At 51.2% G+C, this 12548-nt stretch overlaps 1 protein-coding gene across 2 annotated transcripts in view; it reads right to left on the minus strand.

Moving 5' to 3' along the window:
• Window positions 1–839: 839 nt before the first annotated feature.
• The window catches only part of LOC147103058 (CYFIP-related Rac1 interactor B-like), an 82344-nt gene continuing 70635 nt past the window's right edge, over window positions 840–12548 (minus strand). For both annotated transcript variants that reach the window (XM_085962332.1, XM_085962331.1), the window contains 4 exons: window positions 9878–9957; window positions 5312–5438; window positions 1423–1493; window positions 840–1039 (listed from right to left, as the gene is read on the minus strand). In XM_085962332.1, the coding sequence (XP_085818458.1) occupies window positions 976–1039; window positions 1423–1493; window positions 5312–5438; window positions 9878–9957 (342 nt within the window). In that variant the 3' untranslated portion in view covers window positions 840–975. The remainder of the gene's footprint in view (window positions 1040–1422; window positions 1494–5311; window positions 5439–9877; window positions 9958–12548) is intronic.

Here is a 12548-nt window from a genome sequence, read left to right on the forward strand (position 1 = left end):
AGGCGGCCAACAAATAAAATGACTGCCCCGCACCTCCCCTTTAATTAGCACCACTACCGCCGCAGGTAGGCCCCCCTGACCCGGTCGCAAATTGCGACCGGTGTTACAGTGAGGGGCGCGACCAAATATCGCGATCGGGGCGGTAGCGGGGCGCTGCACACACCGATGACGTCATCGGTGGCGGCGCAGCGCTACAGGCTAACGCCGCCATTAGCGCCCCACTAAATATCGCGGGAGGCGTGGCCAGTGGCGCTAAAGCCACTGAGTGCCCTCTTTAGGTGCTAACTGGTGGCGCAGCCCACCGAATTTCTAGGCCTAGATTTACACCTTTAAATGTAAGCTCTCGCTGAAGATTACCACAGCAGCATGAATATCGACTGGGGTGAATGTGGTTGAAATGGTGGACAGATGCTGCCTCTGTCAATCGCCCTGTAGGCAGTGAGAGGTGGTGAGCTGTGGAGAGGAGTGGGGAGGGGACCGGTGGGAATGGGAGGGGAAGGGAAGGGAGGGGAATGGTGACGTGCTGTGGACAGGAACAGAGAGGGGAATGGCAGGAAGGGGAAGGGAGGGGAGAGGAGCTGTGGACTGGAGCGGCGTGGGGAGCGGGCAGGGAAGGGGAATGTAGAGGTGGCGCACTGAGTGATCTCTGGGCGCTCTAACTCGTACAGGTCATCAGTGTGCATGGAATGTCCAGTGCCCAGGATCCCAGCCCTTGTGTTTCAGACAAGCAGAATACTGCCGATTGATGAATGTTGAACAGCGACACAGCCATTGTAGACTGGTCCCAAAGTCTGGTATTACAATGACTGCACAGACCCAAGTGATGACAGAGCTCAAAATTGAAGGATTGGAAATATTTATTCCATTTAACAAAATAAGATTAAATGAAAAATATAATCTTAATTGATGTTTGGACAGCTTTCAAATTGGGAATGTGAAGTGTCAGAGGTTGAAGGTGTGCAGGTTCCAGAGCCCTCACTGCAGCATCGAGCGTAGCTGTTTGGAAGTGGTGTCATCGTTCAAATGTCGTGTGGTGTACCTGAAGAATACAAGAAATGACCATGAGTAAAACCAGTCAGAGCATCGAGTATTTTCACCACCATACAGAGCGAGGGAGGCTGTCAGTCCCCAGCTGCAATCAGAAGACTACAATCACACAGTGTCGATTAACATCAGTCATACAGTGTCCATTAACATCAACCACACAGTGTCCATGAACATTAGTCACAGTTTATAAGTGATCAGTGTCAGTTGCAGCACATAAGTTGGCCACAGTAAGCCCTGGTGTCAGTGATCCCAGGTCAGTCTCATGGCTCCATTCACACCATTAATCAGCCGTGTTAACCACACTGGTCATCCCGTGTTGGTATCTTGACATGGGAATGTCAGCCAATAATCAATCTCTGTCTGATAATCTCCTACCTCAGCGCATTGAGAAGTCCTTCCGCACTGGCTGGAGGCTGCTCTTTCAGAATCTTAATACAGCCCTTCATCTAAAAAAGAGAGTAGAGGATAAAGGGGTCATAGAGTCATAGAGTCATAGAGTTTTACAGCACAGAAAGAGGCCCTTCGGCCCATCGTGTCTGCGCCGCCCATCCATCCCTGTCCAGTCTAATCCCATTTTCCAGCATTTGGTCCATAGCCTTGTATGCAATGGCATTTCAAGTGCTCATCCAAATGCTTCTTGAATGTTGTGAGGGTTCCTGCCTCCACCACCATTTCAGGCATTGAGTTCCACATTCCAACCACCCTCTGGGTGAAAAAGTTCCTCCTCAAATCCCCTCTAAATCTCCTGCCCCTTACCCTGAATCTATGCCCCCTTGTTATTGACCCCCCCACTAAGGGGAAAAGTTCCTCTTTATCTACCCTATCTATGCCCCTCATTATTTTGTACACCTCAATCAGGTCCCCCCTCAGCCTTCTCTGCTCCAAGGAAAACAACTCCAGCCTGTCCAGCCTCTCTTCATAGCTGAGGCGCTCCATCCCAGGTAACATCCTGGTGAATCTTCTCTGCACCCTCTCCAAAGCAATCACATCCTTCCTATAGTGAGGCGACCAGAACTGCACACAGCACTCCAGCTGTGGCCTCACCAGCGTTTTGTACAGCTCCATCATAACCTCCCTGCTCTTATATTCTATGCCTCGGCTAATGAAGGCAAGTATCCCATATGCCTTTTTAACCACCTTATCTACCTGCTCCGCTGCCTTCAGGGATCTATGTACATGTACACCAAGGTCCCTCTGACCCTCTGTACTTCCTAGGGTCCTACCACTCATTGTGTATTCCCTTGCCTTATTTGTCCGTCCAAAATGCATCACCTCGCACTTTTCAGGGTTAAATTCCATTTGCCACTTTTCCGCCCATCTGACCAACCCGTTTATATCGTCCTGTAGCCGGAGGCTTTCCTCCTCGCAATTTACCACCCCACCAATTTTCGTGTCATCTGCGAACTTACTGATCATACCTTTTACATTTTCATCCAAATCATTTATGTAGATCACAAACAATAAGGGACCCAGCACCGATCCCTGAGGTACCCCACTGGACACAGGCTTCCAGTCACAAAAGCAACCTTCGACCATCACCCTCTGCCTCCTGCCACTCAGCCAGTTTAGGATCCAACGCGCCAAGGCACCCTGGATCCCATGGGCTCTTACCTTCTTGACCAGTCTCCTATGCGGGACTTTGTCAAAAGCTTTACTGAAGTCCATGTAAACCACATCCACAGCATTTCCCTCATCCACCCCACTAGTCACCCCCTCGAAAAATTCGATCAGATTTGTTAGACATGATTTACCCTTGACAAAGCCATGCTGACTATCCCCGATTAATCCTTGCCTCTCCAAGTGGAGATTAATTTTGTCCCTCAGAATTTTTTCCAATAATTTCCCCACCACAGATGTTAGACTCACTGGCCTGTAATTCCCTGGTTTATCCCTGCTACCCTTCTTGAATAATGGTACTACGTTAGCTGTTCTCCAGTCCTCTGGTACATCCCCTGTGGCCAGAGAGGTTCTGAAAATTAGATCAGAGCCCCTGCAATCTCCTCCCTTGCCTCCCACAGCAGCCTGGGATACATCTCGTCCGGGCCTGGGGATTTATCCACTTTTTGGCCCGCTAAAACCGCTAGCACCTCCTCCCTCTCGATGCTAATATGTTCAAGTATGTCACAGTCCCCTTGCCCGATTTCTATGTCTGCATCGTCTTTCTCCATAGTGAACACAGATGCAAAAAATTCATTTAAAACCCCGCCTACATCCTCTGGCTCTACACACAGATTGCCACTTTGGTCCCTAATGGGCCCTACCCTTTCCCTGGTTATCCTCTTGCCCTTAATATACTTATAAAACATCTTAGGATTTTCCTTTATTTTGCTCGCCAGTGTTATTTCATGGCCCCTCCTCGCCCTCCTAATTTCTCTTTTAAGTATGCCCCTGCACTTTTTATACTCCTCTAGGGCTTCTTCTGTCTTTAGTCTTTTGTAACTGCCAAAAGCCCCCCTTTTATTTCTAATGCATTTTTGTATATCCCTTGTCATCCAAGGTTCCCTTTGCTTGTTGGTCCCACCCTTGACCTTTACAGGAACATGTTGGCGTTGTACTCTCTCTATTTCCCTTCTGAAAGTCTCCCACTGTTTTGATGTGGATTTTCCTATAAGCAGCTGCTCCCAGTCCACTTTGGCCAGATCCTGCCTTATCATATTAAAATCGGCCTTCCCCCAATTTAGGACCCTTATTTCCGGGCTGTCTTTGTCTTTTTCCATGACCACCTTAAATCTCACCGAATTATGGTCACTGTCGCCAAAATGCTCTCCTACTGACACTTCCACCACTTGCCCGGCTACATTCCCCAGAATTAGGTCCAGTACCGCCCCCTCTCTTGTAGGACTTTCTACATGTTGGCTCAAAAAGCTCTCCTGGATGCACTTTAAGAATTCTGCACCCTCTAAGCCTTTCACACTCTGACTGTCCCAATTTATATTGGGGAAGTTGAAATCCCCCGCTATTATTACCCTATTATTTTCGCACTTCTCTGAGATTTGCCTACATATCTGTTCCTCTATCTCCCCCTGGCTGTTTGGGGGCCTATAGTACACTCCCAGCAAAGTGCTTGCCCCCTTTTTGTTTTTAAGTTCTACCCATATGGCCTCATTAGAGGAACCCGCTAATATATCGTCCCTCCTTACAGCAGTAATTGACTCCTTAATTAATATTGCAACACCCCCTCCCCTCCCCTCTACTCGTCCATGTAGAGAGTGTGCTGGTTTGTGCCCTCTTACTGTGCAATGTTGTGTTACACTGTGAACACCAATGGACAAATCCAGGGCTTGAGTTGTGAAGGGGGAATGAGCTGCTGTTTAAGTTGATCAGCTATGGTGCGTAGCCATAGTGCAGTCAGTACGATGGTGGCAATACACCCACACACGTGTTAGTGAGATACGCTCCTCCCCATGCTGATCGTGAGGTGTGCTGATAGTGAGGAGGTCCTGATACCCACTGTCTGCTCAGCGAGGACTCAAACCCACACATGTCTAAAGGCCAGCTAGTGCTCATCAATGGTGATGGACGGGGGGCCAGACAAGCGGGGTCTGTTTGGGGTCGAGGGAGCTAAAATGAGAGAGGTCCAGTAATGGCAGGCCAGGTACTTGAGCCCCTGAACTGCAGTAATCCAGGGCACTGAGCGATGACGGAGCAGTCAGCCAAGTTCATTAATAGGATCGGGAGTGCAGCCCGAGCTGGATAAGCAGAGGATTGCTCACTCGTGCTTGTACTGATAAGCTACAGAATATCAACAGGTTAAACCCAAGCAGTATCGCTGTGCACTGTGTTTCTGGGCTTGAGGGGTGGCTGTGCTACACAGTGCTGTAACGTGCTGTACGGTTTTGTAACATGCCTTAACAAGCAGTTGTGCTGTAATGAGTTGTACAATTTAAGATTCAAGATTTGAGATTGAATGGGAAGCTAGATAAGCACATGAGGGAGAAAGGAATAAAAGGATATGTAGCTAGGCTTAGATGCCGAGGCGTGGGAGGAGGCTCGTGTTGAGCATAAACACCGGCAGAGTAGTTGGTCCGAATGGCCTGTTTCTGTGCTGTAGACTCAATGTAACTCAATTTAATGAGCTATAATCAGCTGTAACAAGCTTTACCATGCTGTAATGAGCAGGAATGAGCTGTACAGAGCTATAATAAGTTGTAATGGGTTGTAATGAGCTGTAATGAGCAGGAATGAGCTGTGCAGTGATGTAATATAACACATTCTGCTATCTTGTGTGGCTGAGACTATTAAGTGCCGAAGATGAGATACTTACATCTATCTTTGAAGACTTTGCAAAAGCCCCCACTGGATGGACATGATCATAGAGAATAATAACCCCAACCATGACTCTCATACAGAACAGGAAAGTCTCTGTGTTGTTGAACCGTCTCCTGTATTCCCTGCAATAAAAGTGAACAGCGTGAGGAACCGCCGTGGCGAGTCTGGTGCGGCCGTAGCAGGCAGCAGCCGCAAACCCCGCTCCCGTCTTCATCCCACCTTCATCCCACCTCCTCCAAGTGATCTTCCCCTGATTGGGCTGGTAAAGCCCGCCCAGCGAGGATCCCGGCCAATTAAAAGGAAGCGTGTCTGATGACGTCATTTGATGACGCATCATCAGCCGGTTTCCTTAAAGGGACCATGCGCAAATTGATTTTGACACTTGTGCTGTCAGTGTTCTACCGCAGTGAGATGCTGCAAGCACTGCACAGAGGGGCACGGCTGCACACAGGCTCTCCCATGACTCCCTCCATATGCTTATGGAGGGAGTCACAGCACGCAGGGAGGTTCTCTTCCCTTCCAATGGGCGGAAGAGACCTCCCCAACACTTTTACAGCTGTCATCTATTGAAAGAAATGGAGAGTTGTTCAGAACCCGACATACTTACCTGGCGTGACCCCCGAGTGAGGGAACCTCGTGGAAAACTTGGGAAAATACTTTGTGCCTGGTAAAATGATGATTAAATTGCTTTAAACACCATCTCAACGAGCACAACTGCTTGACCCGCCGCTTACTGCCATGTCTGCAAAGCGCAGGCAGAGCCAGCATGAGGGAAAATCAGAAGGAGGGGTGATTAGAGCCGGATATCGCCCCACTGTCAATCTGTTTGATTTTGACAGTGGACCCGCCTCTGAACTGGCTCTCTGAGCACCGGCAAAATTCAGCCCACAGTGTGAGGAACAGACTGACAGTCACAGTGTGAGGAACAGACTGACAGTCACAGTGTGAGGAACAGACTGACAGTCACAGTGTGAGGAACAGACTGACAGTCACAGTGTGAGGAACAGGCTGACAGTCACAGTGTGAGGAACAGACTGACAGTCACAGAGTGAGGAATAGACCGACAGTCACAGTGTGAGGAACAGACCGACAGTCACAGTGTGAGGAACAGACTGACAGTCACAGTGTGAGGAACAGACCGACAGTCACAGTGTGAGGAACAGGCTGACAGTCACAGTGTGAGGAACAGACTGACAGTCACAGTGTGAGGAACAGACTGACAGTCGCAGTGTGAGGAACAGACTGACAGTCACAGTGTGAAGAACAGACTGACTGACAGCCACAGTGTGAGGAACAGACTGACAGTCACAGTGTGAGGAACAGACTGACAGTCACAGTGTGAGGAACAGACTGACAGTCACAGTGTGAGGAACAGACTGACAGTCACAGTGTGAGGAACAGACTGACAGTCACAGTGTGAGGAACAGACTGACAGTCACTGTGTGAGGAACAGACTGACAGTCACAGTGTGAGGAACAGACTCACAGTCACAGTGTGAGGAACAGACTGACAGTCACAGCGTGAGGAACAGACTGACAGTCACAGTGTGAGGAACAGATTGACAGTCACAGTGTGAGGAACAGACTGACAGTCACAGTGTGAGGAACAGACTGACAGTCACAGTGTGAGGAACAGACTGACAGTCACAGTGTGTGGAACGGACTGACAGTCACAGTGTGAGGAACAGATTGGCAGTCACAGTGTGTGGAACAGACTGACAGTCACAGTGTGAGGAACAGACTGACAGTCACAGTGTGAGGAACAGACTGACAGTCGCAGTGTGAGGAACAGACTGACAGTCACAGTGTGAGGAACAGACTGACAGTCGCAGTGTGAGGAACAGACTGACAGTCACAGTGTGTGGAACAGACTGACAGTCACAGTGTGAGGAACAGACTGACAGTCACAGTGTGAGGAACAGACTGACAGTCACAGTGTGTGGAACAGACTGACAGTCACAGTGTGAGGAACAGACTGACAGTCACAGTGTGAGGAACAGACTGACAGTCACAGTGTGTGGAACAGACTGACAGTCACAGTGTGTGGAACAGACTGACAGTCACAGTGTGTGGAACAGACTGACAGTCACAGTGTGAGGAACAGATTGACAGTCACAGTGTGAGGAACAGACTGACAGTCACAGTGTGAGGAACAGACTGACAGTCACAGTGTGAGGAACAGATTGACAGTCACAGTGTGAGGAACAGACTGACAGTCACAGTGTGAGGAACAGACTGACAGTCACAGTGTGAGGAACAGATTGACAGTCACAGTGTGAGGAACAGACTGACAGTCACAGTGTGAGGAACAGATTGACAGTCACAGTGTGAGGAACAGACTGACAGTCACAGCGTGAGGAACAGACTGACAGTCACAGTGTGAGGAACAGACTGACAGTCACAGTGTGAGGAACAGATTGACAGTCACAGTGTGAGGAACAGACTGACAGTCACAGTGTGAGGAACAGACTCACAGTCACAGTGTGAGGAACAGACCGACAGTCACAGTGTGAGGAACAGACTGACAGTCACAGTGTGAGAAACAGACCGACAGTCACAGTGTGAGGAACAGACCGACAGTCACAGTGTGAGAAACAGACCGACAGTCACAGTGTGAGGAACAGACCGACAGTCACAGTGTGAGGAACAGACCGACAGTCACAGTGTGAGGAACAGACCGACAGTCACAGTGTGAGGAACAGACTGACAGTCACAGTGTGAGGAACAGACTCACAGTCACAGTGTGAGGAACAGACCGACAGTCACAGTGTGAGGAACAGACTGACAGTCACAGTGTGAGGAACAGACTGACAGTCACAGTGTGTGGAACAGACTGACAGTCACAGTGTGAGGAACAGACTGACAGTCACAGTGTGTGGAACAGACTGACAGTCACAGTGTGAGGAACAGACTGACAGCCACAGTGTGAGGAACAGACTGACAGGCACAGTGTGAGGAACAGACTGACAGTCACAGTGTGTGGAACAGACTGACAGTCACAGTGTGAGGAACAGACTCACAGTCACAGTGTGAGGAACAGACTGACAGTCACAGTGTGAGGAACAGACTGACAGTCACAGTGTGAGGAACAGACTGACAGTCACAGCGTGAGGAACAGACTGACAGTCACAGTGTGAGGAACAGACTGACAGTCACTGTGTGAGGAACAGACTGACAGTCACAGTGTGAGGAACAGACTGACAGTCACAGTGTGAGGAACAGACTGACAGTCACAGTGTGAGGAACAGACTGACAGTCACAGTGTGAGGAACAGACTGACAGTCACAGCGTGAGGAACAGACTGACAGTCACAGTGTGAGGAACAGACTCACAGTCACAGCGTGAGGAACAGACTGACAGTCACAGTGTGAGGAACAGACTCACAGTCACAGTGTGAGGAACAGACTGACAGTCACAGTGTGAGGAACAGACTGACAGTCACTGTGTGAGGAACAGACTGACAGTCACAGTGTGAGGAACAGACTCACAGTCACAGTGTGAGGAACAGACTGACAGTCACAGCGTGAGGAACAGACTGACAGTCACAGTGTGAGGAACAGATTGACAGTCACAGTGTGAGGAACAGACTGACAGTCACAGTGTGAGGAACAGACTGACAGTCACAGTGTGAGGAACAGACTGACAGTCACAGTGTGTGGAACAGACTGACAGTCACAGTGTGAGGAACAGATTGACAGTCACAGTGTTTGGAACAGACTGACAGTCACAGTGTGAGGAACAGACTGACAGTCACAGTGTGAGGAACAGACTGACAGTCACAGTGTGAGGAACAGACTGACAGTCACAGTGTGAGGAACAGACTGACAGTCACAGTGTGAGGAACAGACTGACAGTCACAGTGTGAGGAACAGATTGACAGTCACAGTGTGAGGAACAGACTGACAGTCACAGTGTGAGGAACAGATTGACAGTCACAGTGTGAGGAACAGACTGACAGTCACAGCGTGAGGAACAGACTGACAGTCACAGTGTGAGGAACAGATTGACAGTCACAGTGTGAGGAACAGACTGACAGTCACAGTGTGTGGAACAGACTGACAGTCACAGTGTGAGGAACAGACTGACAGGCCAACAGTCATCGTTACAAAGTTTAAGAAACTTAGTAAACAATTCAATTCACTGAACTGAGCAGAGCTTTTGAAAAAGTGAGTAGAGAGGATTCAGTAATTAACAAGCTCGCAGTTTGGTGAGTTGCGAATGGCTTATTGAACTGCTCGAAATAACAGTGAAATTAATTTGTGGTAAACGTCGCCTTTTTAAATATCTGGTATGGTGATGGCAATGGTTGTGGTTAACTGCCCGGTACAGTTAGTTGATCGTATGTGTGGCTAGTGTAGGTGTGTATGGACTGTGAAAGGCTGGCCCTGCCGTCAGCCCCACACCCTGAGATCAAACCTGGGGTTTGGAGAGATTCAATGTTCAGAACAGGATCAGCCGTTGGACAGAGTCTCGCTGACCTGTTGCTGAGATGTTCAGAGTGTGCCTGGCTGGTATAACTCCTGTTCTGTGTGAACTGTTTTTGATGCCAGGTTAGTACTCACGGGCTTTCCAGCATCACCTGACACACACTGGCCATGGTGCTCAGGCAGTCGGTCGTCTCCTCCAGCGGCAGTGACTTATTCTGAAATACAGAGAAAGAGAGACCCGAGTCACACCTGGCACAACCGATAAATCCAGACACACCCGGAGACACCGGGAGACACCCGACACCCGATAAACCCGACACCCGACACACCGGACACACCCAATAAACCCAGAGACACCCGGAGACACCTGGAGACACCCGACACACCCGACACCCGATAAACCTGACACCCGACACACCGGACACACCCAATAAACCCAGAGACACCCGGAGACACCGGGAGACACCCGACACACCCGACACCCGATAAACCTGACACCCGACACACCGGACACACCCAATAAACCCAGAGACACCCGGAGACACCGGGAGACACCCGACACAACCGGAGACACCGAGAGACACCCGACACACCCGGAGACACCGGGAGACACCCGACACCCGATAGACCCGACACCCGATAAATCCGACACCCGACACACCGGACACACCCGATAAACCCAGAGACACCCGGTGACACCCAGACACACCCGACACACTGGGACACTCCCTCTGCCTCTCTATCCCTCTGTCTCTCTGTCCCTCTCGCTGTTTCCCTCGGTCCCTCTGTCCCACTGTCCCTCTGTCCCTCTGTCTCTCTGTCCCTCTGTCTCTCTGTCTCTATCCCACTGTCCCTCTGTCTCTCTGTCCCTCTGTCCCTCTGTCTCTCTGTCCCTCTGTCTCTCTGTCCCTCTGTCTCTGTCACTCTGTCTCTCTGTCCCACTGTCTCACTGTCCCTCTGTCTCTGTCCCGCTGTCCCACTGTCTCTCTGTCCCTCCATCTCTCTGATCACAGTCCCTCTGGCCCTCTGTCACACTGTCCCTCTGTCCCTCTGTCTCTCAGTCCCTCTGTCTCTCTGTCCCTCTGTCCCGCTGTCCCTCTGTCTCTCTGTCCCTCTGTCTCTGTCCCACTGTCCCTCTGTCCCACTGTCTCTCTGTCCCACTGTCTCTCTGTCCCTCTGTCCCTCTGTCTCTCTGTTCCGCTGTCATGCTGTCCCTCTGTCACGCTGTCCCTCTGTCTCTCTGTCCGTCTGTCTCTCTGTCTCTGTCCCACTGTCCCTCTGTCCCCCTGTTCCTCTGTCTCTGTCCCACTGTCCCTATGTCTCTGTCCCACTGTCCCTCTGTCTCTGTCCCACTGTCACTCTGTCCCTCTGTCCCTCTGTCTCTCTGTCCCTCTGTCCCACTGTCCCTCTATCTCTCTGTCTCGCTGTTCCTCTCTCTCTGGCCCTCTGTCCCTCTGTCTCTCTGGCTCTTTCCCTCTGTCTCTCTGTCGCTCTGTCTCTCTGTCCCACTGTCCCACTGTCTCTGTCTCTCGGTCTCTGTCCCTCTGTCTCTGTCCCTCTGTCTCTGTCCCACTGTCTCTGTCCCACTGTCCCACTGTCTCTCTGTCCCTCCATCTCTCTGTCTCACTGTCCCTCTGTCCCTCTGTCAGACTGTCACTCTGTCCCTCTGTCCCGTTGTCCCTCTGTCCCTCTGTCTCTCTGTCTCTCTGTCTCTCTGTCCCTCTGTCCCTCTGTCTCTCTGTCCCCCTGTCTCTCTGTCCCTCTGTCTCTCTGTCCCTCTGTCTCTCTGTCCCTCTGTCCCTCTGTCTCTCTGTCCCTCTGTCCCTCTGTCTCTGTCCCACTGTCACTCTGTCCCTCTGTCTCTCTGTCCCTCTGTCCCACTGTCCCTCTATCTCTGTCTCACTGTCCCTCTGTCACACTGTCCCTCTGTCCCTCTGTCTCGCTGTCCCGCTGTCACACTGTCCCTCTGTCCCTCTGTCCCTCTGCCCCTCTGTCCTCTGTCCCTCTGCCCCTCTGTCCCTCTGTCTCTCTGTCCCTCTGTCTCTCTGTCCCTCTGTCCCTCTGTCTCTCTGTCCCTCTGTCCCACTGTCCCTCTGTCCCACTGTCCCTCTGGCTCTCTGTCCCTCTGTCCCACTGTCTCTGTCCCTCTGTCTCTCTGTCCCTCTGTCTCTGTCCCACTGTCCCACTGTCTCTCTGTCCCACTGTCCCTCTGTCCCCCTGTTCCTCTGTCTCTGTCCCACTGTCCCTCTGTCTCTGTTCCACTGTCCCTCTGTCTCTGTCCCACTGTCACTCTGTCCCTCTGTCCCTCTGTCCCACTGTCCCTCTATCTCTCTGTCTCGCTGTTCCTCTCTCTCGGGCCCTCTGGCCCTCTGTCTCTCTGGCTCTTTCCCTCTGTCTCTCTGTCCCTCTGTCCCACTGTCTCTCTGTCTCTGTCCCTCTGTCTCTGTCCCTCTGTCTCTCTCCCTCTGTATCTGTCCCTCTGTCTCTGTCCCTCTGTCCCTCTGTCCCTCTGTCTCTCTGCCCCTCTGTCCCTCTGTCTCTCTGTCTCTCTGTCTTTCTGTCCCTCTGTCTCTCTGACCCTCTGGCCTAGAAATTCAGTGGGTTGCGCCACCCGTTAGCACCTTAAGAGGGCGCTAAGTGGGTCGGAAGCCACTGGAGATGCCTCCCGCTAAATTCAGTGGGACGCTAATGGCGGCGCTAGCCGTTAGCGCTGCGCCGCTATCGATGATGTAATCGGTGTGCGCAGTGCCCCGCTATCGCCCCAATCGCGATATTTAGATGCGCCCCCTGCTTTAACGCCTGGTGC

The sequence above is a fragment of the Somniosus microcephalus genome, chromosome 20 (genome assembly GCF_052327205.1).
Source record: "Somniosus microcephalus isolate GS21.2 chromosome 20, FLI_Smic_1.0, whole genome shotgun sequence".
Taxonomy (NCBI): Eukaryota; Metazoa; Chordata; class Chondrichthyes; order Squaliformes; family Somniosidae; genus Somniosus; species Somniosus microcephalus.